Raw genomic sequence first — 27723 nt, 5'->3', positions numbered from 1 at the left:
ATACATATCGTATAAATGAAATACAACTTATTTAAACACAACTCACGTCATTCCACCATTTATCGCGTGACATCACTTCTCAACACTACACGTCTCACACATTTTCACATCATTCACGTACTCAAAGATCAAAACACAATATCACTCAACCAATCAATATCGATTACTACACAATCATTATGCAACAAATATACTAAGACTCAATCCTATATACAATGTGGTGCCATGTCAGTGAAAAACCTTGTCGAGCGTCTAGGAGTACATGACAAGATAGACTACACACTGGTAAGTCAGGTCACTCTTACTAGGTAGAATTATAAGAAGACCAGTTAGGGTCACACAATTTTGTTGGAATACTCCAATCATGTGGGATTGACACATGCTTAAAGGAACACTCAAACTGGGTGTATTCATCCTCAAGGCCCAGACTTCGAAAAATCCGTCAGAATCTATCCCTCCTGATTCAGGTCTAACCCAAAAAATATTATAGTACACAAAATCTATCTATGAATTGTACAAAACACACAACTCCTCAATTGTTCTCAAAATAATTTTAACTCGTCACACCTCAAAGTGATTAAACGCGTCGGATTCCCACAGTGGATTCCATCACAATAGTCGTTGCGCATTAACTCATCGCCCTTAAAGAGTCTTATAGCCATGTGATTGTATGATACATAGCTCACAACTCAATGCACACAACATCTCAATACATGTGCGATCTCCCAATTTAACACATACTCAACTTGTCGCTTACACACAATTCATCACACTCCCATGATCCCAAGACAAACACATTATCACGCCTCATGCATCATATACATGTCACACAAGTAATGATATTAATATGTTATGTTCATATGATTAAACCCCTCAAACAATTTCACATAATCATATCAAAATCAAATGAATCAAAATCATAGGTAAAAAACACGAAAACACCAAGATCACTTATTTTATCAACTAATTTGCATCAAGGTATCAATTGACCCGTCAAACATAATAATCTCATAATTATAATCCAAAAAATAGAATTACAATACAATAAATATCCCAAAATAAATTCCAATTTGATTCTCTAAGGATCCTTACACATATTCAATTTGATCCCAAAATAAATTCCTTCATATTTCATAACGATCCAATGGTTAACGAGTCCGGGATCTTAGTCTTACTGAGATAAGTTTGAGTGTATGCGAAAAAAGAAAGGATTTTGGAAAAGGAAGAAGGGAAAATGAATTTGAGAGGAAGAGAGAGCTAGAGACGTATGGTGATGTATTTATTTATAGCTAGAGTATTCTCAACTTAATATTTATCCTATTTTTTTATTTTATAAAAAAAAACTCTATTTTACTTCCTATCAAATGAATATATAAAATATCATTTTTATTTTCTAAGAACGTATATTTATTTTATTTACCTTAAAACTATTATTTTAATTAATAAAATTATTTCTTCTTATTTATTTGATTAAAAAATCTCATTATTTTTTTAAAATTCTATTTATTTTTAAATAAAATTATTTTAAATTTATTTTACGAAAAATAAGATGTTACATTACTGAATATCACAAATTTTATTTCTACACTTAAAACATGGACAAAATAATTATAATAGATTAAAGATTACCATGCCAGATACTTGACACATTCGAGTAAGCTCATTACAAAATGTGCAAGCAACACTATATTGTACACTCCGTGAAAAATTTATGCTTGCCCACCGGCTAATAGTCATTCCATTAATCATTATCTATCATTCAATTTAGGAGAAAATATTACTATGAGCCATCGCAGAATTTTGGGAACAGATAAATGTAATGCCAATATGCATCACCTTGTTCATCATATTCCACTGACCAACTTGGGGTAAGCAGTTCTTTTCTTTCCCACTTTCGTGATATTTAAGCTGTAGTCATAAGTGCTTTAAATTGATGAATGGCAGGGAAAAGATAACTTAAGGTTTCAGTATAGGACAGACCAAATCTTTAGAAGAAGAAGAAGCAAATTACCGAAGGGGCAGGAAGAATTCATGCTTCAACAGAAGCTAGCTTTTCACCAATTTTAATTCCAAATTCCTTTGCATAAGGATCTTGATCATAAGCATTATGTTGAAAGATCTGCTTGTATGATCCCAACCACCACCACATACAAATAAAAAAAAAAAACAAATCATTACTATGAATCCCCAACAGTGTCATGTAGTTAAGAGAATATAAATATGTGTGCGTAACCATAGTTAAATGCAATTTTCCTTCATCTTAATCCAAGGTTTCATTTATCACATAAAACCTCCCCAATTTCAAATCTTTATCTAAACACTCCAATTACTACATTGTCATACACTTGATAAGTAGAAGACAAGTTTGCGAAGTAATTTTGGAGCAAATCATGAAAACAATATTAACTTAATGGCCCTTCATTTCCTAATTGTTCTGGAATAACATATTAGTACTTTAAAAAATGGATAGGAAGTGGCCATGTTTTTTGTCAAAGTTCAACATTAAATGAAAGGTTTGGTTGTGGTAGTGAAGGTTCAAAGAATAAAAAATAAACACCCATAAAATGTCATTTTCCCGATCGCGAGGTCTCTGGCAAGTAACTTAAGTAACTTTCAATAGAGTCGTAATTTGCTTCTTATTCAATCTTTAGGAGCATTAACACGCGGTGGAGACCTCATCATAGTACCAAATGCAGGTAGAACACTTCTGAGAGCTTGAAACCCTCCAAAGATAAGCCATCCACATTTTGAGTAATCAAAATCCACTGAAACACACAACTTGTTCACTCTGCAAGGCAAAAGTGGAACCAATGCTACGCAATCCGCGCCCCAAAATCAAATTTGTGTGCTCCATTTGTCACCAAAAAAAAAAAGCCAGCTTCAAAAAGAAGGCCCTAAAGGAAAACACCACCTTAAAGAACATCACAACTTTTCAAGTTGTTGCTGCAAAAATATGGAAGGCTAGAAGCATTGCAACAAAGATGTTAGAGGAAAAAGTGTCCATAATGCTGTTTCCAGTGGATGTTAGGAAAAGGGTTGTTCTTGAACTCCCAAATGGCTTTGTAGGCAATTCATTTTTTTTTATTTTTTTATCGACAAATGTTCAATTATTAATTTGTTAGTTTTTATTAGTAGGGAAATCAAACCTGCTATCTTTTCTCCCATTCTCTTCTTTCTTAATCACTCAACTAACTTTGATATCTCCTTGCAGGTAATGCATTGGTACCTGGTTTTGCAAGAGCAAGTGTTAGGCATCTCATTGAGCTAGAAAATGCTTGCCACATAAGGAAAGTGCAAGAAGGGGTTAAGAGGTTGGATGATGAGTACATAAAGTCAGGGATAGATTGGTTGGAGGTGAACAAAGGGGCACCTTGTATGGAAGATAGTTTCTCATTGGTGGCATGGTGGAGACTAGGGCTAGACACAATTGCAAAAAAGACATTTAACGATAGTTAATAGAGGCATTCAACGACGGTTACAAACCGTCTTTATATCAAATATCGTTGAAAGTTGAAACATTTAACAACGGTTATAAAACAACCATCGTTGAAAAGTAAAACTTTCTAAGACGGTTGTTTGTTATCAACCGTATTAAAAAGTCTTTCTAAGACGGTTTTTATCTGGGACCATCTTAAAAAGTCTTAGAAAGTGTACTTTCTAAGACGGTTGTTAGCAAACAATCGTTTTAGAAAGTCTTAGAACTTTCAGTAACTTGGAAACCTCTTTGCCTGTTCAAACCTTCACAAGATCTCTGATTGGATTAAGAAAAGCACACATTCTGTGCATCTTGTGGAGGAGAATATTCTATGTTGCACTGGGCTTGGATGAATTTTGAGCCTCCGTCAAACACAAATGAGCAAGAAGTTGGAGTAAAGCAAACACTGGGGTATGACACTCTTTTCAAAGCTTATATTTCATCACGTTTGTGAAGCATCACAAAAAACAAACTTGAACCTAAGAAGCAACCTGTTTTTGGGAAGGTTCAAGAATCGATATAAAGAATACCTGAATAAGAAGTTGTACATGCTCATGTATCAAACAATGCAATTGACCAATTTGTTAAGGAGTAAACCCATTGATATGACCATTTCCTGAAGCAGAAGATTGAAAGCTCAGCGTAGCATTAACAATTAAACCTTTCCCTGAAAGTTGGGGCCCATTAAGCCAAGGCAAAATGGGGCGCAATGGCCTCTTGACAGAATGAATACACACTTTATAGGGTCGAACAAGCTAAAGCAGATTTGAGCTAATACACAAAGTACAAGAAAAATGCATATCCATACTATTTTTCAGTTGGGACTGCTGTTCCAAGGCTTGAATCCTTAATTTGTACTCATTATTCTCGCTTTCAAGCTTTGAATTATCCATCTATAGACAAGCACAACAAAATAAAAGAGAGAAAACAATATAGAATGTTAGAAGAAAACATTTTTCATCACAATAAAATATAATTGACAAACTGAAGAAAAAGGAATATTGACTCAACTTAGAATGTACGCACTTATAATTTGGTAAATTGAGTAGACAATGTGGTTCTCCACCAAAGCCATCAGCGTGGTCTATATCCTTCATTGGTTCAGACATGCATTGCTCCACCCTCCAAATGAAATTTGTGATTTTCAAGCACCAATGAAATGTTGTCAAATAATTGTTAGTACTAATTAATTGAAAATGTAAATAATTAAAAAAATCTACAAAAAATAAAACCTTCAGATCAACTTACATGGGTCTGATAAGTTAAGAATCTTCACATGTCCATGTAACTTCAAATGTCCTGCAAAAACAACATTGGTCCCACAAAAAGCAGTTTTCCTGTCCATGGAACTTTGTATTGCAAATACAATGCATTTTTGAACACATTTGGTGCAGACAAAAGGAAATACACAATTTTTTAAAATTTATTATCAAATAAATGCCAATATTTTTACATTTGTGTTTGTAATGTTCACAATAACTATCAAATTCACCATAGTGCAATGTCCTATATCATCAACGACTTTCTACATCGAATGTTTTGAACTTTTACAAAACATGTTGCCCATTCTTGTGAATTGTTGTTATTGTTTCCATGTCTAATGACGTGCCATCAGCAAACCACTACAAAATATAAAAAATACAAATAATACGTACATACATGTAGAATGTTGCATAGATAACAGTGAAGTAGTAATTTAAAGTTGTTGAAGTAAACATACCAAGCTGCAATCATTCTTTAAACCCCTACTTATGATGTTCCACATCCAATACATCACATAATAACCACACGCATAGCCTCCGCTTTGAGCATGACTCTACATTCAATATAAATAATAATTGAATCAAAAAATTGTATAAAAGTTACCATCTAATCATCACTAGTGATAAATAAGCATTAATTAGATGACTAACCTTTACTTCAATCCACTTAGGAGTTCCTTGATCATTTTTACCATCCACAATGGTCTTTAGTGTCTTCATTGCATTGGTTAGAAAAATAAATCATGAATGTGTATACGACGATAAAAAATTATTCACTAAAAAATTTAGAATAATTAAATGAGTTTCAATATAAAACTTAACTTCTTAATTGCAGTTTTGATATGAATATCAGGCTTCTTACGTAATGAACAAAACCATGCAACAACATTGTTTGTAGGACACAATACAACCAGTTGCCAATGGGCCCTACATTAAACAAAAATTAGGCATGTATAATTCAAACATTTTTTAGAAGCATTTGCATTAATTGAGCTTACTGATTCAAGTAAGCTCCTAGGTACACCTTTCGTTGAGATTCCTTGACCCATGTTTGTATGTAATGTTCACATTCAGCACGTCGATCCTTTGCATGGTGTATCGACTGAGGCTCAAGGAATCCATACACCGAAGCATGACCCAAACTTGAGCTCCACTCCTCCACAAACCTATTTTGATAATAAATATATGAAAATTGATAGTGATGCATATGATTACGAATATTAGTTATTAATGAATCATATTAAATTTACTTACATCATCCATAATTGTAGTATAACTATGTTCAAACATTTTTCACTTGCTATTATTTCATTTACATTAGAATATGTCAAGAAGAAGGATGCATCTACATTTGGAATCCCAAATTTACTGGCATCCCACATCAATTCAACGGGCTTCTCGTAAATGTCATATATGCTCTTAATCAACTGACGCAAGGGATCATCTTCACAAACATTATTCGCCTTTTGAACTGGTTCAGCCAGTTTCTTTGGACTAATATGGGACTCCTATATGGTTAATGAAAACAAGAATTAAACTAATGTCAGTAACTAAGATATATTGATGTACGCAAATCATCCAACAAATATTACAAAATAAAATTTACCTCATATGACACAATTTTCACAAGATTTGTTGGCCAAGCAATGAATGTTTGAAGGGCCTACCTAAGATACTATATCTTTGATATCGGGAACGAGACTTGGGCGTCACCATCTAAAACTTTTTCAACAATGACCCTTACCACATCATCAGCATAAGCCACATTGTGAATGCAAGACCCCCCCCTCATATAACCCCATAGTCGGTATTACACGACCATCATGTTCCTCGCATGATGGGTTCACAACTCCCTTTGGTGCTAACACATGCACCTAATGCCTATAAATCTACCTCAATAAGGGGGTGAGTATTGTGATCCCATTTGGGAAAACTTTATTTTTATGGTATCCTTCAACTCTTGCTTCAATTTCTCCAGACTCTGCTTGTTTTCTTCTTCAATCTCATTCCTTACTTCTTCTTTGAGGTTTCCGATAATCTTATTCCTCCACTCTTCCTTAAGGCTTCCAATTATGTCAGCCAACTGTTGTTGGGTTATTGATGTAGAGGAACTGCTGGAGCCATGTGATGCCTTGCCATAATATAGACTGATCGTTATACAAGACCCCACTACACGAACACGACTTGGATGTTCCGGTCGCCCAATGACAATATTGAGTATGTCATCCCGACCATAGGGAACAAAACTACCTTGTGTCGTCTGCTATTTTAATGAGTCCTATAACAAGCATGACATATAAATACATCAAATGAGGTGATTATTATAAAAAAACAAAAATTAGATTCAAATTATGTGTCAACCATGAATTCACAATTCTATCAAATATTTTTTGTGCTGCCTCAGATGTCATCTGCCTATATCGCTTTATGCGAGCCATTTTCCACTTCACATGTCTTTCAATAGGAGATGGAGGGTCCTCAAGCAATGGTGTATTCTTAGTCAACATTGCATCCTCTTGTCTTTTCTTTCTTTTATCCTCTATTAGTTTTTTCTCAAGCAAATCATAACCCCCACGAGAGAGTACGTGGGGGCAGTCATTGTTTTTTCGAATTTGCTGTGCCTTTTCCCTGATTTCCTGTGATACACCATATAGTATTTCCATGTAATTAATTGAAACAAAATGCTATATTTCTATAGCTAATTTAAATTAAAAGTAAGAAATATCTAACCTTCCAAGTAGGGGTCTTGCGACTTGCAGCAAATTCATCCCAAGTTTGTTGATCCATACCATATTTTACAAAAGGATCTTGTTTGTGTCGACCTTCAGTGTTAGCATAGACAAATTTAGTGGTTAGCGAAGACTTAAATTGCCTCCATCTAGTGGCCACCGTGGACATCACCTTCTTATTGGCTTTTGAGGCTTCTAGGATATCAAATTTAGCCTGCATAAAATATTCAACATGTCAAATTTAGTGCCTTTAAACATTTTGAAATATAAATACCTACAAAAAAAAAAAATACATGGAACTGTTAACTTGACTTACCAAAATGTCATCCCATACTAGGTCCTTTAGAGTTTTCGGCACATCTTTCCAATTGCTATGTACAATTGGGATATTTTCTTGAGCTATGACCCCTAAATAGTTGTGGAACTTTTGTTTTTTTGGGCTTGATCCTCTTCCAGTTGCAGGATCGACAGTAACTGTTGGTCTAGGCTGATCTAAGGTTCATAAAGTCAACCTTCTAAGATGTGTGAATTGTCTTGTCTTCTTAGGCGTAGGCTTCAAATTACCATATGAATGCGGAGGGGACCTTGGCAGTGTTCCTATGACCCTGTGCAAATGAAATAAATTGATTAATGTTGTGGGATATAAAAATAACATCTACGTAACAAATTGTAAATATGCACATTACATAAATTAAGAACAAATAACATAATATCGTAAACATTACATTGATACAATGCAGTTTACCAGGAATGTTCTCCCATAAACCTTCATTGATCATTACGTATCGCATGTACATCATCCACCTCGGGTTGTTCACATATGGAAGGCATTTTTATGGAAAAGGAGGAGTCTCACAAATGTTTAAGCAGGAATGCTCTCCCATAAACCTTTATCATGATCATTACAAATTGCATGTACGTCATCCACCTCAGGTCGTTCACATATGGAAGACATTTTTTGTGGAAAAAGGAGGAGTCTCACAAATGTCAAGTGTTGCATCATTATTTTGTTCCCTAATACCAATTGGTCTTCCTTGTAGAGCCACCGATAATCTAGAATCAGAAGGATCTTAGATGTAAAACACCTACCTAGCTTGTTCTTCCATAATGAAAGGTTCCTCCTTGTAGCCTACCTTATTAAGGTCTACTAAAGTAAATCCCATTTGATCTCTATGAACATCGGTATTTCCATTAACCCATTGACATTTAAATACAGACACTCTGAATTGATTATAATCAAGCTCCTAGATTTCTTCAATGACTCCAAAGTAAGGCATTGAGGTTTGAATTGGGTTGTTATCTGATGCACTAGAAAATTGTTCAGAATGAGCCTCAACAATCACCCTACTATTTTGCACACTACTTTTATCATCTTGTAACTTTGTGTAAAAAGAATAACTGTTTATATCATACCCCTTCCAAGTGGGGACATTTAGATTTGGACCAATAGCCAACAATTTTAATGTTTTGGAAGCATTGTCATCACTGATGATTGTTTCTTTAAATCAGTTTATGAAAGTTCTATTATGCTCTTGCAGCAATTTCATCATGTTCATTTTTGGGTGAATACATGTTAGATATTCTTTGTGAGTTTGTATGTAGGGAATGACCTCCTGTGTGTTATTCAAGATATACAAATGCGCTTGTGAGACATCTTGTTGAGTCATCGTTACAACATTGTATTCTCGTGTACCCTTACCTCCTCATGTTTGGTCATGACGAGTTTCGGGAACCCTGACAGCTTGAACTGTTTCTATACAAAACTCAATAGCTTCTTTAGAACTTTTAAACAATGGAAGCTTCTGGTTGGTATTGATTTTTTCTATAACCCTTCAAAACCTTCATGTACCGCTCAATTGGATGCATCCACCACAAAAAAATCGAACCACACGACCAAATTTCTGTCACAAGATGAACAATTAGGTGAACCATGATGTCAAAAAATGATGGAGGAAAATGCATCTCCAACTGGCAAAGGACAATGAAAACCTCATTCTCCAAATCATCCAATTGTTGAGGGTCAATGACTTTGCTACATATAACATTAAAAAGAAAGCACAAACGGGTTATGGCAACCCTAACTTTGTCAGGAAAAATCCCGTGAATTGCAACAGGCAATAGATGTTGCATTAAGACGTGACAATCATGAGACTTTAAGCCAACCAACTTCAGATCATTGAGGGTTACAAGGCTCTTGATATTTGAAGAGTATCCTTGTGGAATTTTTACATTCCGTAGATATTGAAAAAAACTTTTCTTCTCTACTGTTGATATTGTGTGGCATGCTGGGGGCAGATATGTTCATCAACCTTGTGATATCGGATGCAACTGCTCTCATATTCCCATGTCAACCAAGTCTTGATGACATTTCAGACCATCCTTTGTCTTGCCTTTAATGTTAAGAAGGGTACCAATTAAGCCATCATAAACATTTTTCTCCACATGCATAACGTCTAGATAGTGTCTCACATGTAGATCAAACAAGTATTGAAGATCAAAGAATATTGACCTTTTCTTCCATATGTTCGTGTTAGATGATGTCTTTTTTTTTGTGTCTTCCCAAATACAATTACAATGTCCTTCACCCGATCATAAACTTCGTTACCAGCTAATGGTTGTGGCGGACTTTCATTCTCCTGACTTCCATTAAAAGCTTTCTTCAATCACCTATACGGGTGAAAAGGTTTCAGAAATCTTTGATGTCTGGTATATACTATCTTCTTTCCATGTCTCAGTTGTATGAAGCTTATGTTTCTCTCATAGATAAGACATGGATTATGTCCTTTGACACTGTATCCACTTAAATTTCCATATGCTAGAAAGTCATTAACAATACAAAAAACCATTGATCGTAACCTGAATGCCTGTTGTAGATTCACATCCCACACATCAACTTCGTCTTCCCACAATTTTCTCAAGTCTTCAATTAATGGAGTGAGATAGACATCAATATCATTCTTTAGCTGCCTTGGACCCGTTATCATCATACATAGGATAATGTATTTTCACTTCATGCACAACCAAGGAGGGAGGTTGTAAATCATTAACAAAACAGGCCATGAACTCTGGTTTGTGCTTAAGTTTCCAAAAGGATTCATTTTGTTCAAAGCAAGAGCAAGCCTTAGGTTCCTTGCCTCGTCTCCAGAATGTGGATACAAATGATCAATTATCTTCCATTGTGGAGAATCGGCCGGATGTTGGAGCAATCCATCACTTTTTCTACCATCTGCATGCCATGTAAGGTTTTTTTGCATCATGTGTATTAGCGAACAATCGCTTAAAACTTGGTATTATTGGGAGATACCAGTAGAAATTTGCTGGAAAACTATTGTTTTTGCTTGCATCATCACTAAATTCATCATGTTGCACTTTGTATCGTAATACCCCACAAGTGGGGCACTTATGCATTTATGCAAACTGATTTCTATACAATATGGAATCATTAGGGCATGCATGAATCTTCTAGTACTCCATTCCCACAGGATATAAAATCTTTTTTGCCTCGTAGTGATTTTTCAGCAATGTGTTATTTTCAGGAAGCATATTCTTCAATAACACCAGCAATTCACAGAAGCTTTTATCACTCCACCCAAATCTTGCCTTCAAGTTAACTAAAGCTAACTGCTGACAACCTTGTGAAACTTGTACACCCCGAATACAATGGCATCTTTGAATCACTTTCTATGCTGTCATACAAAGGTGCATGTGCTTGTTCGAAACTGTCTTGTCCAAGATCATGAATGATGTCTTCTATACGATCTCCCGTGTCTTCATCAACCGGCTCAGTGCGAGAAATAGTTGGCATGTCTGGCAATTCCCCATGCCATATCCATTTTGTGTAATTCAGAATGATGCAGTGACATATAAGATGTGATCTTATTTCATTTACTGAGTGTTGTCTCCCATTCACACATTTAACACATGGACAGTAAAATTTCCCCCCCAAACTTGTAGCATTACGTTCTGTAAACTGTAGAAATTGTTCAACCCCATTCTCACACTCATCTGAAATGCATGATGCTTTCGTCCAACTTCGATCCATGTTTCGTCTTTGCTATTCAAAGTCATTAACTTATCTGTCATGCATGCTAAACTCACTTTTTTCATTAAAGGTGTGGCCTTATCCCATCCAGGAAAACATTTTTATAGTTGATTCAAACGTATAGGTAAAATCTCTTTTGTTAGATTTAACGAAATTTCGGTAGCATTTCGCATTGGTCTTCAGGTACACAAGATGAAAGCGGTGACATGGTGCACAATCACCGCAGTCAGTATGCACCTGAAGAATAATGTGAAATGCAGTATACCTAAATTTCTTCAAATCATGCAAAAGAGAATTTACCTCTACGTATGAATCAACTATAAAAAAATGTCCTCCCAAACTGTCCAAACAGATAATTCAAGACTCAATATATCGATTAATCCAAACTATCCGTATTAATCAGTGTATTGAATCTCAAACGGGAAACTAAGGTTCACTCATAATGCATGCAATTAGTAATATCAAAGAATATGGATATATCAACAAGCTTGTAATAAGCACAACAGTTTCAGAAATAGATACATACCTCGAAAGATGATGACTAACAACCACAACAAGTGTGGGGATGCAGTAAAATGGTACAAAAAAATATATAGTTGTGAAGAGGAGATATAATTTGTAGCATGAATGGGGGAAAGAATCAAAACAAGAAGTAAAACAATACAAAGGCAAACACAATTTAAGCTATTAAGGCATGAATGGGAGACAATATTTGTTTTATGTAAACATTCTAATTATTTGAGAATTTCTCAAAATAACAGAAATGGGGGGATATAATCAGATTATAGTGTAACTTGCCAATCATCACTTATTCATTTTTGTAAACATTTTATAAATGAAAAATATGTTGTCATCACTTCCCCTTCAAACTCTTCCAACCAAACATATCCTTACATATATTTTCAGTTTTTCACTATATACGATATTTGTCCCTCGAAATGGAGTTGATGCGGTTGTAAGGTTCCATTAAATAAAATTATCATAATGTCTTCCTAATCTCATGCTCATAGTGTTTGAGTGAATCACCTTAAACGTGCTTCTTGAACTTGCATGCCTTTTCAATTTTAGAGTGGCCATTGATGGCTTGTTTAAACTTCATGGGGTAAATCCTCAATTTTAATCCTCAGTGAAATTGTTTTAATCACCTCAAACCTATGATTTATCTTGTGAATCAACATGCGAGATGTTGCATAATCATGGACTTTAGTGATCAATCTGCCCAAAACTGATATATTTATAAGCTAATTTATCCTTACTATCCAATCTTAGTAAGCAGATACTTTCACTTTGCATGAGTATGCCACTAAGATTGTTATGCAAACCTTAATCAATGGAAGGATGCTGATGGGATTTATGTTGACTTTGACTAAAGGATTTGATGTTCGAATGCTGGTGCAACTGCATGAATAAAGTTACTTAAAATATGTACTTTTAACAAATCTCTCACCACCTCATGCTTTCAAGCTTCTACTGTAAACTAAATTCAGCTTAGGGCAGGCTCCTTTAGGAAGATAAGATATGGTCCAATTATATACTCTTTAATTAACTATAGTAAAAGATTTTGTCATGGTGTTCAGTTTCCTTATTGCATGAAAGCACATAGCGATTTTTGCCTTTTAGGCATTGCATGCTTATTAGCTATCCTAACTAGAATTTGCTTCCTCAATTTTAAAATGCTTTTACATCATATAAGAATAAGACATAAGCATGTAGTTGATATTAGTCGCTTGTGGGTTGTACCGCTTCTTATAAATTGCAATCTCTGAACATGTTTGTATTTTTGTGTTTACGATCCTTTTTTTCTATATTTAAGAAGATATTGTGTTGTCTTCTTATAATGCAGGTTGCTTTGCTCACCTAGGCAGCAATGCTATGAAAAAAGGTAACTTTGTTTTGATTTTGGAATATGTGTTCTCATCTTGTTCTTTAGCGGTTTCTAGTTGTTTGATTGTATGATTTTTATCATTTAACAACAGCATAGCTTGCATAATTGTTGACTTGTCTCTCTCACTTTTTTTGTCATGTTTTAGACAAAACTTTGGTTATCTCAAAATATGGAGCAAGTGGAGATCATCTTGCTTGTACCAACTTAGCGTATAATAAGGCCATATCTGATGGTGTGGATGTTCTTGATTGTCCTGTTCAAATGTCTAAGGATGGAACACCATTTTTCTTAAACTCCATTGATCTTATAGAGAGTACAACAGTCGCCCAATCAAGTTTTAGCAAATTTTCCATGACTATCCCTGAGATTAAATCTAGCAGTGGCATATTTGCATTCAACTTAACATGGAATGATATAAACAACTTGACCCGTAAGTCAAAAAGTTTTGTTGTTGTTAGCTATTCACTAAGGTCTAATGGTCTTCTACATTTATGTATTTGTATGGAGTTAAACCAGACTTGTCAAAGCTTAACTATTATTTTGTGTGAATTGCAATTTTGGTCCCCAAGTTTTCCAAATTCATGATTTTGGTTCCCTTGATTTTTAATTGTAACATTTAGTCCCCTAGTTTTATGAATTTGTGATTTTTGCCCCCTAATAGATTACTAACTACTAATTATGATTATTAGAGATATTAAATTAATTATATATTAAATAAAAATTATTAATCAGTAAAAAAATTTTTAACCTATCATTTTTAAACAAAACAACATGCAGATGCATCACATTAGTTACTTTAATCCCAACTATGTTGGCACCTAAGCAACTAACAATCACTTACTACACATTGGAAATATATCAACCGAAAGAGGAGCATAAAAACAACACACATGGGGGACAAGAACCAAACCCACGAAGCAAAAAGCCTAATGGAATCTATAATTTGGCATCCCTACTTTGTCAAAGCTTAGTTGAATGATACTTCAAGTTGCCAAAATTCAGAATTAGATATATTAACATTGAAACAAGTCGTGTTTTGGGAATAATGGGGAAATTAGCTTACAACTTCACTTTATAGGACAATTAATGTCTCGCTGACACTATTAGAAATAAGCTTTTTAATGACGATTCTAATAAGCTTTTAACGACGGTTGTAAAACCGTCTTTGAAGGCAATGACGTTGAAAATGATTGACAACCACGAAGGTTCTATAATATCTGTCTTAAAAAACATGCATATTCAAAGACGGTTCTTATGTAACAACCATCTTTGAATATGTCTCTTCAAAGACGGTTGTTACATAAGAATCGCCTTTGAATGTACCTCTTCAAAGACGGTTCTTACATAAGAACTGTCTTTGAATGTGTCTCTTCAAAGACGGTTGTTACATAAGAACCGCCTTTAAATGTGCCTCTTCTAAGACAGTTCTTACACATAAGAATTGTCTTTGAATGTGGTTCATTATGTAAAGACATTTATAGAGAAGCAGTAGTCTCATTCTAATGCAATTATTTGCGTGCGAAATCTAGGTAATAAGTGATTTGTAGATTTCACACGCAAATAATTGTTAAAAAGGAGTCATTAGGTTCAATTTATTACAAACAAAATTATCAAATGAACTTAATAAAAGATACTCATTCCAAACAATGAAAACTTAACATCAAGACAATTAACATACATAATCACTCAAATATAGTATAGATGCAAAGCTAGGGACAACAAAATATTTATGGACATTAGTATACATGTACATGTAACAAACTAACTGCATTTTGTAATTCTTGGTAAAAAGGAAAACTATGACAAGAATCAAATTATTTAGTAGAGCATTTACCTTTCGAGCATATTGTGAATGACTCTGATATTCTCTGATTTGATACTTCAAACATAGTCTTCTCAATACCAAAGCGCCGATTCACATCTTCTACCATGAGCAGCTAACTCATTCATTTTGCTTGCAACCTACGAGCAGGAAAAGTAATAACATAAATACATCTCTAGTTACTATTGTGTCAAATTTTATCCATTTAACCAGAGGCAAAATCCTAACAACCATCATCAACCTCTTGAATTAGGATGGCACCTGCATTCTCAATTGCATCCGAAAGCTGAATGGATCGAGCAATTATAACACCATCATTAATCACTTTAAGATTTCCAGATTTAGAAAGAATAAAATTTCTTCCTACATGGTTAGGAATGAAATAAATAAGCAAGAAAAGTCAACAAGCACTGGACTAGAATCAACCAATGACTATATAATAATATTGAGATTTAAAAGCAAGGAATTTCTAGCTCAAATATAATTTAAAGCAATTTTGAGGCTTGTTAGTGTTTCTTCAAATTAGCTTATGTTATGTACAAAACAACTTATAATCAAACCAAACCCCAATGAAAACAAAAAATCTTATACAACACACAAGTGATCTTGAAATTGATCTTGAACTGAAGTGATTTATGTCAGATGTTTAATGTTTTAACTCTAAAAGTAAGTTAGCAGTAAACTCAATACAAAAAATCTTATACAACACAAAAGTTATCTAAAGTTGCTTTAACTTGATCGATTTTGGACCTAGATGTAATTTCTCAAAGTGAAACCCAACATGTGAACACTTACCTAAAATCATATTCATATGATCCTGCTTATTATTTGTTACTGAGGGATATAATAATATTGCCTATCATGCATACATGCACAGGGATTATGAATATTGATAGTTGAAGCCAATGTTAATAATTTGTTATTCCCTCCTTTGCTTACTTATTTAGTCTCTATCCCTGCATAATTTTTACATTTTTAAATTGTAGTTATGTGATTTTAGACTAGCTTCATGGGCTTCTTGTTGCAACCTGCCCCCCGGCAGGGGTGCAACGCAGGACTCGATGGTGCGTCTTCCAAGGAAGGAAAATGCGTGGAGTCGCCACCAACGTTTATTCGAGGAAAACGTCGGAAAAACCCAAAATGGAAAAGGTCAAGGGTTTACATCTTTTGAAAATGAGGGTTTAGGAGTCATTTACGCAGAGGAAAGGTATTAGCACCCTACGCGCCCGTCACAAGGGACGACAACCTCTAATCGAGTGTGCAAATTATGACTTCAATATTATTTATTTTCCCTTTTATCTTTATTTTCCCTTTTTGTATTTCTTACTTTTTTGTCCTTTTTATGTTTTTTTTTTTACTTTTTTGGGGTCGACAAAGGTGTTTCCCTCGCTCTTACGTATTCCTCAATTGCAATGAGAAAATCAGACCTACGTAGTTCTTTAAGAACTAAACGTTGGTTAAATTATTTTTATCTTTTTGAAAGATTGATTTTATCCGAGCAAAAGTCGTTTTAGGGCGTTGGACCTTGAAACGATCTTTTTGATTTTTTTTTGAAAAAAAAGAACCGTTAAGGCGTTAGACCTTTGAACGATCTCTTGATTTTTTTTATGAAATGAAGAAGTTTATGAGTTGATTTTATTTGGTCTTGGCTCATTAATCTTCAATCCATTTTTTAAGATAACTTGTGGCGTTAATGTCCGGTTAAAACTTATTTTACATTGATGAAAAGAGTTTACGACACAAACGATCAATTGAAACTTATTTAAATAGTGATTAAGTGAGATTGCAATGCAAATGATCGATTGAAATTCATTTAAACAGTGATTAAGTGAGATTACAACACAAATGATTGGTTGAATTTTATTTTAATGGTGATTAAACGAGATTACAGTATGAACGATCGGTCGAAACTCGCTTTAAACAAAGAAAAAGATCACCGATGATCGAAGAAGGAGAAGAAGATGCACAAACAATAAAGAGGACCCCTAAGGGTCCATAAGTCAAATTCAAATCCTTAAAGCAAGCACTAACCGAATGAAGAACGAAAAACGAATGAAGAACGGCGAAAAACATTCATAGAATTGATCACGGAAATGTCACAGAAGCATTACGGGAGTGCTTCAGCCTTGATTTTCTTCTTCTTTCTCTTTCTTTTCACTAATTTTAAGTGAAATATGCTTGCTAAGGGTGCTGAACCTTTTCCCTTTAGCCTCCCACGCCTATTTATAGCAAAATAGGGGGAGGAGCTTGCCGCCCAACTCGCCCAGGCGAGCTGGTGGCTTACTCCAGAAGCAACTTGCTCGCCCAGGTGAGCTGGTTACTTCCCTCCTAAGTCATCTAATGGGCCCAGGGGCTAAGGAATGTTCCAGAATGGACCATTTTCCCCTATCTTGAGTTTCTTGCCCATTTCCTTCCGAAATGTCGCGAAACCCTACGGATTGCACTGTGATTGCTGTTAAGCAGCTTAACTCGATTGGAAAAAACCCCCATGTTGACATAAATTGCCCTCATTCTGAGTATCTTGCTCATTTCCTTCCGTAACATTGCAAAACCCTACGAATTGTGCAGCGATTGATGTTAAGCAGCATAACTCGATCGGCGAAAATCCGCATGTTGACAAACAATTGTCCCTGGACAAAATTAGGGTATGACACTTCTACACCTTCAGTCCATTTCCTTTGCAAAACTATGAAAGGAACATTTGGGTAAAAAAAAAAAAAGGGATAAGCTTACAAAATTGAAAATGATATAAAATCTTGATGGAAACAACTGCATAGACAACGATGCTTTAGTCACCGGGAAAGTACTATGATCAGGTTATTGTAATTATTTTTTCTCTGCATAAATTTAAATGTTATCAAGTGAACAACTCTTTGTTTTGAATAATAAAAGGGCTGGGAGTAAGAAATAAATAGTATTAAATTGTAAGCCCGATAGGAGTATAATAAATTGTTGCAATTTGCATCAATGAAAATTCAAAGGCGAAACTTCTACATTCCTGCCGAATGCCAATATATGGGTCCTTCATGAAAGCCAACATTTAACAAAGACCATCTCACAGAAGTTGTGAGATTTTAAACACAAGAACCTACTGGAAATGGGAACAACTATTTTATTTCAGTTTTCCTACAATTTAAACTTATACTTGTAATTGCAGTTGTCACATATAATCATCATCTACAATGAAAATTGAGTTTGGCTTTTTGCCTTATTTGTTTTCACACGGGAGGGAGAAGGATGGGGTACTCCCAAAGAAGCTGATGAGGTGCTTGGTAATCCATTCACTTTAATACATTAAACCATTGGAAACCAGCTTTGTACCTATAAATAGTACCTCATTTGTAGAAATATAGTAAGAACTAAGAACTCCTCATTCTCTCCGTTTTCTTTTTATCTCTTCTCTTTATCTTCTCTACTTCTAAGTTATTTTTATTATAGTTCTTGTATTATCAAATAATCTTATTTAAGTGAACTTATTGTAATCAAATAAATGCATGCTATCTTATAACCAACCCTGGCCAGATAGAAATAGATATCCAATCTTGCACATAGATTGTTTGTTTATAGTGTAATATGAAGCCAGACTAGAGAATTGCTTGTCTCCAAGTCTGATCAGGGAGTGGAGTTTAATGTAAGTGATGGTACGTTAGTGAGAGTTGAGCATACTGTCAGCACCTACTACTATAGTGAGTTGTGACTAGTATTATTTATAACTTCTGAGAAATTTTCTTAGGTGCTTAAAAAGGGATGCATTTTTTTAAGTATTTAGTGTTATTCTCCAATCAAAATTAAGAGTTTCACCATGATAATTTGCGTAATAAAAATTTGCATTAAATGACTAAATCTCAGTATACTGAGATGAAAATTAAATTTTGATAGGAGAACAAAACTAAGAACACAAAAGATATTGTACTTAAGATTTATCCTTAAAATAATCATAAGAAACTAATCCATCCATGAAATGCTTAAAGATTGTGTTACACTGTTTATATTTTTATCAGTTTTAATCAATATCTACCCTATTTTAGTACAAATCATGTGGTTGTGGAATGAGTCAATCAACACGAGACAGCAAGGTAATGTGACTTGAAGAAAATAAATCCTCGAAAATGAATCACAAAATCAAAAGATAACTGAAAATTATAACAAATTCTTTTGGGTTTACATTTTTGAACATGAAAGCAAAAGTTACCTGTTCACCCCCTTGATCACAGTATCCAATAAGAGATAGAAGGTTGCGATGATGTAGCCTTGATAGCAATTCTATTTCTGTAATGAACTCCCTCTCACCTTGCAGTGAACCCTCCTGTGCACGTTTTACGGCAACAACAGTGCCATCAGGAAGATGACCTTTATAAACCTTCCCATAGCCCCCTTCTCTAATTTGAGCAGACTTGCTAAAATTATTTGAAGCCAAAGCCATTTCATTGTAATCAAATGAAATGGACCTCAACGGAGCTTCAGAGTAGTCACATATCGAATTGCAATAGAAGCACAAAGCAAAAACTTAGTAACAATTTTCACAATTTTTACTTGTCAAGCATAAATTATACTTGAGAAAGCTGACTTATTTTAAAGAATCTGGAGAGCCACTAGCTCGATGTGCAGAAAACATTATACAAACAATTCACTTAGAGGGTTTCTTAATTGCTGGTCCACCACCTGAATGAGATTCAACTTCAGTTTTATTGTTAAGTGTCCAAGTTCCTCTAAGCACTCTAGCATATCATAATTTTCAGTAACTTACCATCCCTGTAAGGACCCACAATGAAGTCCAGAAGTTCATAAGGCCCAAACAAGTCACTGCTCAAAATGCCCCAGTCTCTGAACAAGTTTCTGATCCGATTAACCTCACTTGTACTGAAAAAACAATAACTTTTATGGTTGATACATTCAGGAAAAAGCTTTAAGTTCATTCTCAACCGAGGCCCTTCTTCCTATGCAAAACTTTTAATGAATAGCTGATTAATATCTACATTAAGACCATCTGTCAAGAAGCTCTCAAATGTTCTCGTATGTACAGAAATCTGAAAATTCTGGACTTTTCAACCGATAATGAACAACCAATGGAGCAACACAGAAACACTCTACAGTGTATTCATAAGGAGAGGGGCATTCTTGACTGGGATAGTTAACACTGTAGTTTCCATTCAAGCCATTGTCAATTTTTGGTGCACAGAACTGAACTAAGGTGTTATTATTTGTGCATACAGGATTTCCCTCAAGCCTGAAAAACATTAATGTGACAAGTTATCTAAGAAAGATGGAATTCATATGCAACTAGCTTTGACCTTTATCATAAGGGTTTGTATTATTATTTTGAACATGCATGACAAGGAGAAAAAAAAATGGAACTCTCTACTACATTGACTTTACTATATCTGGAAAATAAGTTTAGAAGCATACAAGAGTGTGACGCTTGGAGGAAGATTTGTAGTGCCTGATATGATTGTTAGCTGATTATTTTGCATGTCCCTGCAAGATCACCAACACATGCTGAGCAAATCAAAATAATAAAATTAAGTAGAATCTACGCATAACAAAAAAACATCTAAGAATAAAGGACGCCTCAGAGAATATACAAACATCTGAATGTTTAGACACACACTGTCAGATAATGCAGATGAAAAATAAAGGAAACATATACATTCCCCCAAATGCAAATTAATCTAGTAAGAAAATTTGTGTAACTATCATTTCAAGTCTTACAAGATAAGTCATTCAGTTCCATTTAAGCTCTTGTCCTGCCAAATGGTAGAAGGAACGTTTCCACTCAATGAATTGTTTGCAAATGACTTATCATAAGAAAAGATGTGTCTTAAATATATTGTTGATTTTATTGCATATTTTATAAAAATAGAACTTAGAAAATTAAAAATAATATGTATTGATTAAGAAATACAACAAAATATGTTTTGTAAGAAAGGTAAGTTGATACATACTTGATGTTATTTGGTTTACGCTTATACATTGCAGTTTGATATAGAAGAGGAAATGGTGAAACAAAAGGCAACTTACAATTTCTGAAGACGTGGAAGACCAGAAAAGTTGGATGGAATTGTTCCAGTAAGCTTGTTGTTTGATAAGTCACTGCACAAATCCCAACAGATAAAACAATAAGATCACATAGAATCCATGTTATCATATTTTGGAGATTTTCTCCAACCACTTAACCTAAGAGGAAAATATCCACAGTTTAAAACCAAATAGTTGATTGCAAGACCAATAGATTTGTATTATTTAAGCAATAGAGGTTCGTACATGGTTGTGATATTGTCGGAAAGCTTATTAGTAGGAATTGATTCATTCAACTGATTGAAACTGAGGTCACTGGAATAAAAACAAACAGAAATCAGTAGAACCTGTTACAAACAATCTTGAACTATCTTTAAAACAGTCTTGAACTCTGTTGATATAAAATCGAAAAAAACCAACGCATAAACTGAGTTCAAAGAAAATAAGATAACTGAACTTACAGATAAGCAAGATGTGGTATCCTGCTGAAATCAGGAATTGGTCCTTGCAAGCTGTAGTTCCTAAGGCTCCTAATAAAACCATGTAACCAATAACGACATGTAGACTGTCAAACTTATAGTCTGATCATTTCTCCTCACAGAACTAAATTGTTTGTTTGAGACAAGAAATTTTATTAAGCAGAACAAAGTGGAAAATATGAGGAGTGACAATGAGGTATCCTTCAAACGATGAAAAAAAAGGAAATAATAAAACTTTTCCAAAACAATTTGGACATCAGACAAATGCATCTGTAACAGTGCATGTTGCCAATGGCTATATGCTCATCAAATGTTATGACTTGTGAAATACTCATTTGAACAGAGCAAGGAGAACATGTTATACTAATTGAATAAAACAAATATAATGTGTACGACATTCTTTTATGTTTTACAAAGTGGTTAACTGTTTAAATATCATTTCTGAGAAGCAATATTTATAATTGTACTTAAATGTTTTGACCTTTATTTTTAATCTCCTTGCAATGTTTTTCTCCAATTGAAAGATCTATATACAAGAACGACATGTAGACTGGTATTTCACACCATACACTAAAATAAAGGCTCAAACACCTAAGCTCCATTACTTGTAATTGGCATTGTACATCCAAACATGGAATCACAAAATGCACTTACAATTTTGACAATTTTGAGATGTTGCCATAAGATTCTGGAATGCTATTTCCGCCAAAGTCATTGTTATCAAGTTGACTTCAAGAACAACATGTTGTATTGCTTGCTGAATCTTCTTCAGCCATGGTTTTGCAAGCAAGGTTTTCACCATTCCTTGCAATCCCCAAATTGGTGAGAATAGACTAGGGAGTTTCCTTATAAGTGAGGAACATAGCAAAACAAAATGCACAATGCCCAGAGGCAGCTTAAACAGAAGATTTTGATTTGAGGTTATTGGTACTTACTGCACAATGCCCAAAGGCAGCTGGAAGAAATAGAGGGAATGTCCATGATGAGATTGCGGCAAGTATCGGAGGTCACAATGGAGGTTGTGGCAGATTGCGGAGCTCATGGAAGGGTGAAGGGCGAGAGTGAGATGTGCGGAGGCCAGGGCAGGGTGAAGGGCGAGAGTGAAATGTAAAGGAGCATGTGCATATGAGTTCCAGACTGAAAAACAAAAATTGAAGTAATTATAAATATGAGACAAAGGCGGTTTTTAAAAAACGATAGTAGTAGGCGTACAAACAAAGGCGGTATTTAAAAACCTTAGTAATAGGCTTACAAACAAAGGTGGTTTTTATAAAACCACCTTCGTAACATTTATATCAAAGGTGGTTTTATAAAACCATCATTAGCGCTTTATAAAAGTTTGGTTTAATTTCAAAAATACTACTGCAAGCTTTACTACATTGGTTTTTTTTATAACCGACTTAGATTCAATGATGTTGAATCACACTTTTTGTAGTAGTGTGATAAATTACCATGGCAAAATTTTCCCTCTCATACCTTTTGTTGCCTTTCACTTGGCTGCCTATGATAAGTGTTACAACAAATATTTGACATATATTTCTCTTATCTATTTTCCATGTAGCCTCAATATTGAATCCTTTTGCAAAATGCAGATTGTTCAGGAATCTGCCTAAGAATGCTGGGGCATTGTTGACGTTATCATATTTCTTGTCCTTGACAAAAAACCAGACTTCTCTATCAGATGTTGCTATCATTGTTGAGGTGTGTGCTTCCATGCCTATTCATTCTTTATAGTATTCATTCTACCGACTACTGTTTGAACATATTTTTTTTTTGAAAAATTAGGAAATTTTTTTTGTGAGAATGGCTTAGGGTCACTTAAGTTATTTAATAATTCCTATGATTGATTTCACCTTGGAATAATATGCATTATTTCTATCAAATTGTTACAAGACCTGTTCCTCACTTGTTTTTGTTGGTCATACTTTCCTTCTAAATTTCTGTATAACTTGGCCAAAAATTATGAAATATACTGTTTTTAACTCTTTGGAGTTCTACTTGTACTTCATGCAGCTGACAACTCTCTTTTGAAACCAAAAACAAAATGACTCACCTGCCAAAACTCGTGTGAATTTCACATCAAATATTTCTTCAGTGACTCCATTCACCCTATTTATTTCAGGTAAAGAATTATTTGGCATGTTCCTTGTGTGTAAATGATTTTTTTCCTTTTCTTTCATCTTCTATTTACTAACATGTATATTGTGTTGTTCTTCTTCTTATCAGAATGCAACCTATCTTGTAGACAAGCAAGGATTAAGTGTGATTGATGTTGTCATCAGTGCTTTGAGCAAAGCAGGTTATGATAAACCAGGATCCCAAAAGGTATATATTCAATCCACTAATAGTTCTGTACTGCTAAAGTTCAAGGAGAAAACCAGTTATGAGCTTGTGTACAAGATTGACGAGACTGTTGGTGATGCCGCTAATGCAACTGTTGAGGATATAAAGAGCTTTGCTAGTTCTGTGGTTGTCAACAAGGACTCCGTAATTCCTAATAATAATCAATTCCTAACGACCTATACAAATATTGTGCCAAAGCTAAAAATTGCTAACCTCTTAGTTTTTGTAGAAACATTTAGCAGTGAGTTTGTGTCTCCGGCATGGGATTTCTTCGCAGATGCAACTGTTGAGATCAACACATATATTGAGGGAGCACAAATTGATGGTATCATCACAAACTTCCCTAAAATTGTTGATAGATACAGAAGTAAGTGCTAGCAAATTCTGTTGTACCATGGGTTGATTGTTTCAATATAAACAATTTTTACTGAAATAATTTTTCTCTGTTCTAGTGCAGGGAACAAATGCTTAGGTTTGGGTGACAACAAACCTACTTACATGGAACCTGTTCAATCAGGTGGTATTTTTGGACTCATTACCAAAGAATTATTTCCTCCAGTCGAGGCTATGTAACATCTCATTTTTCATAGACTAATTAAAAAAAGTTGTTATTTGTAAATAAATAGAGTTTTATGATAAGGTTTTTGTAATTAAATAAATAAAGAAAAATAAGTGTATTAAAATAATAGTTTGATAAAAAAATAAAAAAGGTATTTTATTTATTCATTTGATAAAGAATAAAATGGAGTTTATTTTTATAAAATAATAAAAATAAATAAAATAATAGGTTGTGAGTACCATAGGTATAAATAACGATATGTTAGGTCAGACGGTAGCTTTCACGACAACTTATCCCCTCAATTTCGTTTTTCCTCTTGTCCTCTCCAGAACCCCTTTCTTTTTCCCGCAGCCCACCAAACCTGTCTCAGAAAAATGATGATCTCAGACTCATTCACCGTTGGATCGTCGGGAAATTCAAATACCAGGTTCGCCACCCAATTATGAGCATTCTCACCTTTGGGAATTTCGATATCATGTCTGAGCTGAGAGAAATAACCTTCGCATCATAGTCTTTTCCTTTCCCGCAAAAACCTAGAGCTATCTCGGTGAAACTACGATCCCGGTTTCATTAGCCGTTGGATTGTCGTGAAAATTTGATATGTCGTTTGAAATTCAATTGTGCACAACTTCATCGTTGAAATTCAATTGTTGTGAAATTGATATGCTATTGTGTCGAGTGTGAACCCTATAATTCGAGTATTTTTCTAATTAGCATGAATTAATGAAATAAAGTAAGGAGAAATTTAGAGTGGGATATTGATTTTGTATTTTCTCTTTTTCTTGCTTTTTAGGTCTTTTTATATAGTTTAAAATTAATATCATAATTGAAATTGACCAAAGTGTTCATATAATTATTTAGAATTTGTGCATTGAAAGCTTACTTTGAAATTCGTGATCCAATATGATGTATGCTAGTTTATATATATAGAATTAGTTATATATTTATTTATATTAATATTTTATGTAAATAATATTGTAGATTTGTTATAGTATGATTCCAAAAATTATTAAGTGTTGGAGTTTGAGAATATTATGGTTAGATTCGATGAACATGTGTATGTTGTACCTTATGAATATCATTAGGAATGTTATGAGATGTTAAATTGTGGGTATGATATTTGGTTGTGAATAAGTGGATGTGTTTAACACTTACAATAATGGCATTTTGAGTTGTAAATTATACAATAACCCGATCACTGTTTATACGCAGTGTTAAAGAGAAAGTGTAGGTTCCTAGTTAGGAACCAGTGTTAAATTGTAGCGCAATGTGTTAAACATGTTTGAAACATGAGTGTGAGGTCGTGGTATTGTGTAATTCATGAGCAATGTTTATAAATGGAATATATGATGAATTGTGGAATAACATGTTGCTTTGAGATTATAATATTGTTATTGAGATTGAGTATAAGTGTAAAGTTGAACATGTGTTAATTTGTGAGATACATGTAAACATGTGATGGTGGATTGTGACACTATGAGATGTGAAATTGTGAATGAGTTTTGGTTGTGGATAAGTGTGTAGTTAACACTTGATGTGACATTACTTGTGTTGTAAGCTATGAATTGTACTATAACCCGACCAGTGTTATCTTGAAAAAAACATTGATGCGCAGTGTTAAAGAGAAAGTGTAGGTTCCTAATTAGGAACCAGTGTTAAAGAGAAATTGTAGGTTTCCTATTTAGGAACCTGTGTTAAATCGTAGCTCAATTGTGTTGAATGTGTTTAAAACACGAGTGTGAGATCGGGGGTATTATATAATTCATGAGCAGTGTCTGCATGCAAAATTATTTTAGGGGTTGGACCTGAATCAGGAAGGAGAGGCCTTGACGGACTCTTCGGAGTGTAGTCCTTTGGGGTCACCGGGTTTGAGTGCTCCTTTAATCCTATGCTGATCCCATATGGTTGGAGCATTCTCGCAAAACATCGTGACCCTGACTGGTCTCCCTATGATCTTACTTAGTGAGAGTGACCTGACAAACTCATTGTGTGGTGTGTCTTGTTATGTACTCCTAAGAGCCCCAGGGTGGTTTTTCACTGACATGGTACCACATTGCATATAGGATTGAGTCTTAGCATAACTGTTGCATACGCTTGCTAATTGTTTATTATGAAATTGATGTGTTATTATGTCTTGATCGGAGTGTGTGATTCTTGTGTAAGGTGATTGATGATTGAAAGGTGAATTTTGAATAACAAAGTGGTGGAATTATGTGAGTTATATTTAAGTAAGTTTTATTTTGTTTATATGATATTTATATCTAGTTGTCTTGCTTCTCTATTAGTTAGGAATGTGATAACTCACTCCTTGTGTGTTGTTTGTATTTGGATCCTGTGATGTTCTAATAGAATGTGACAGTGGGACATAAGTTTTTATATTAATTGCATGATGTTAGTCTATTTTATTTTATCTCATCGATTTAACAAAATATTTTCGTAAATTTTGACGGCCTTATTTTGAGTCGAATATGTTTTAATAAGTTTTAATTGATAATAGTGAAGTGAATGTGAACCTTTTACCCGTGTGAATTTGGTTACCGATATTTTTATATATTTTATTTATTTATATATATGTCGGGATAGAGGGTGTCACAGGCTACGTTTCCACCCTTAATAGAATCTAAAGTGGCAGAGCCACCTTTGCCTCCTGTTGCTAAAATAGCCCCAACTTCCAGCCCGAATGCTGGAACCAAATCACCACAGGGAAATTCACAGCCTAAGGTCATTGTCTGCTTCTTCTTGTCCACTCTGGCCGTGTTTATAGCTTCTCTTCTACTTTGAATAAAATCATCTCTAAACTTCCTTCTAAGGAAAAACAAAACAAATATGGAGAAAAGGTTGCTTTTGGTGGTTTCAACCCTCTATTTCCACATCTCTTCTAGGATTGAGTGGCATTGAAGCTTTTGGCTTCAAGACTAGATGAATAATCCACATTTTTTTGTTGTCTTCTTAAAAGGAGAAAATTCTTTCAATCTTATTTGTTGTAGCTACACTTGTCCATTCTTAGTTCCTCAATTGCTTCTCGGGTTGGATACTATGAGCACGAAAGCCCGTGTGGTATATATTTATGAATTATTTTTAGATGTGTATTTTGTATCTTTTGCTATAAGAT

At 34.4% G+C, this 27723-nt stretch overlaps 1 protein-coding gene across 1 annotated transcript; it reads left to right on the top strand.

Moving 5' to 3' along the window:
* The first annotated feature begins 11700 nt into the window (after positions 1–11700).
* LOC100804308 (glycerophosphodiester phosphodiesterase GDPDL1-like) lies at positions 11701–27463 on the top strand. Its single transcript, XM_006603389.3, has 7 exons — positions 11701–11737; positions 13352–13390; positions 13539–13823; positions 23271–23410; positions 23936–24419; positions 24510–24616; positions 27207–27463. The coding sequence occupies exons 1-7, from the start codon at positions 11701–11703 to the stop codon at positions 27390–27392; spliced, it is 1278 nt and encodes a 425-aa protein (XP_006603452.1). The 3' UTR covers positions 27393–27463.
* The last annotated feature ends 260 nt before the right edge of the window (positions 27464–27723 follow it).

Source organism: Glycine max, chromosome 18 (assembly GCF_000004515.6).
Source record: "Glycine max cultivar Williams 82 chromosome 18, Glycine_max_v4.0, whole genome shotgun sequence".
Lineage (NCBI taxonomy): Eukaryota > Viridiplantae > Streptophyta > Magnoliopsida > Fabales > Fabaceae > Glycine > Glycine max.
This window is presented reverse-complemented; position numbering and strand designations above follow the sequence as displayed.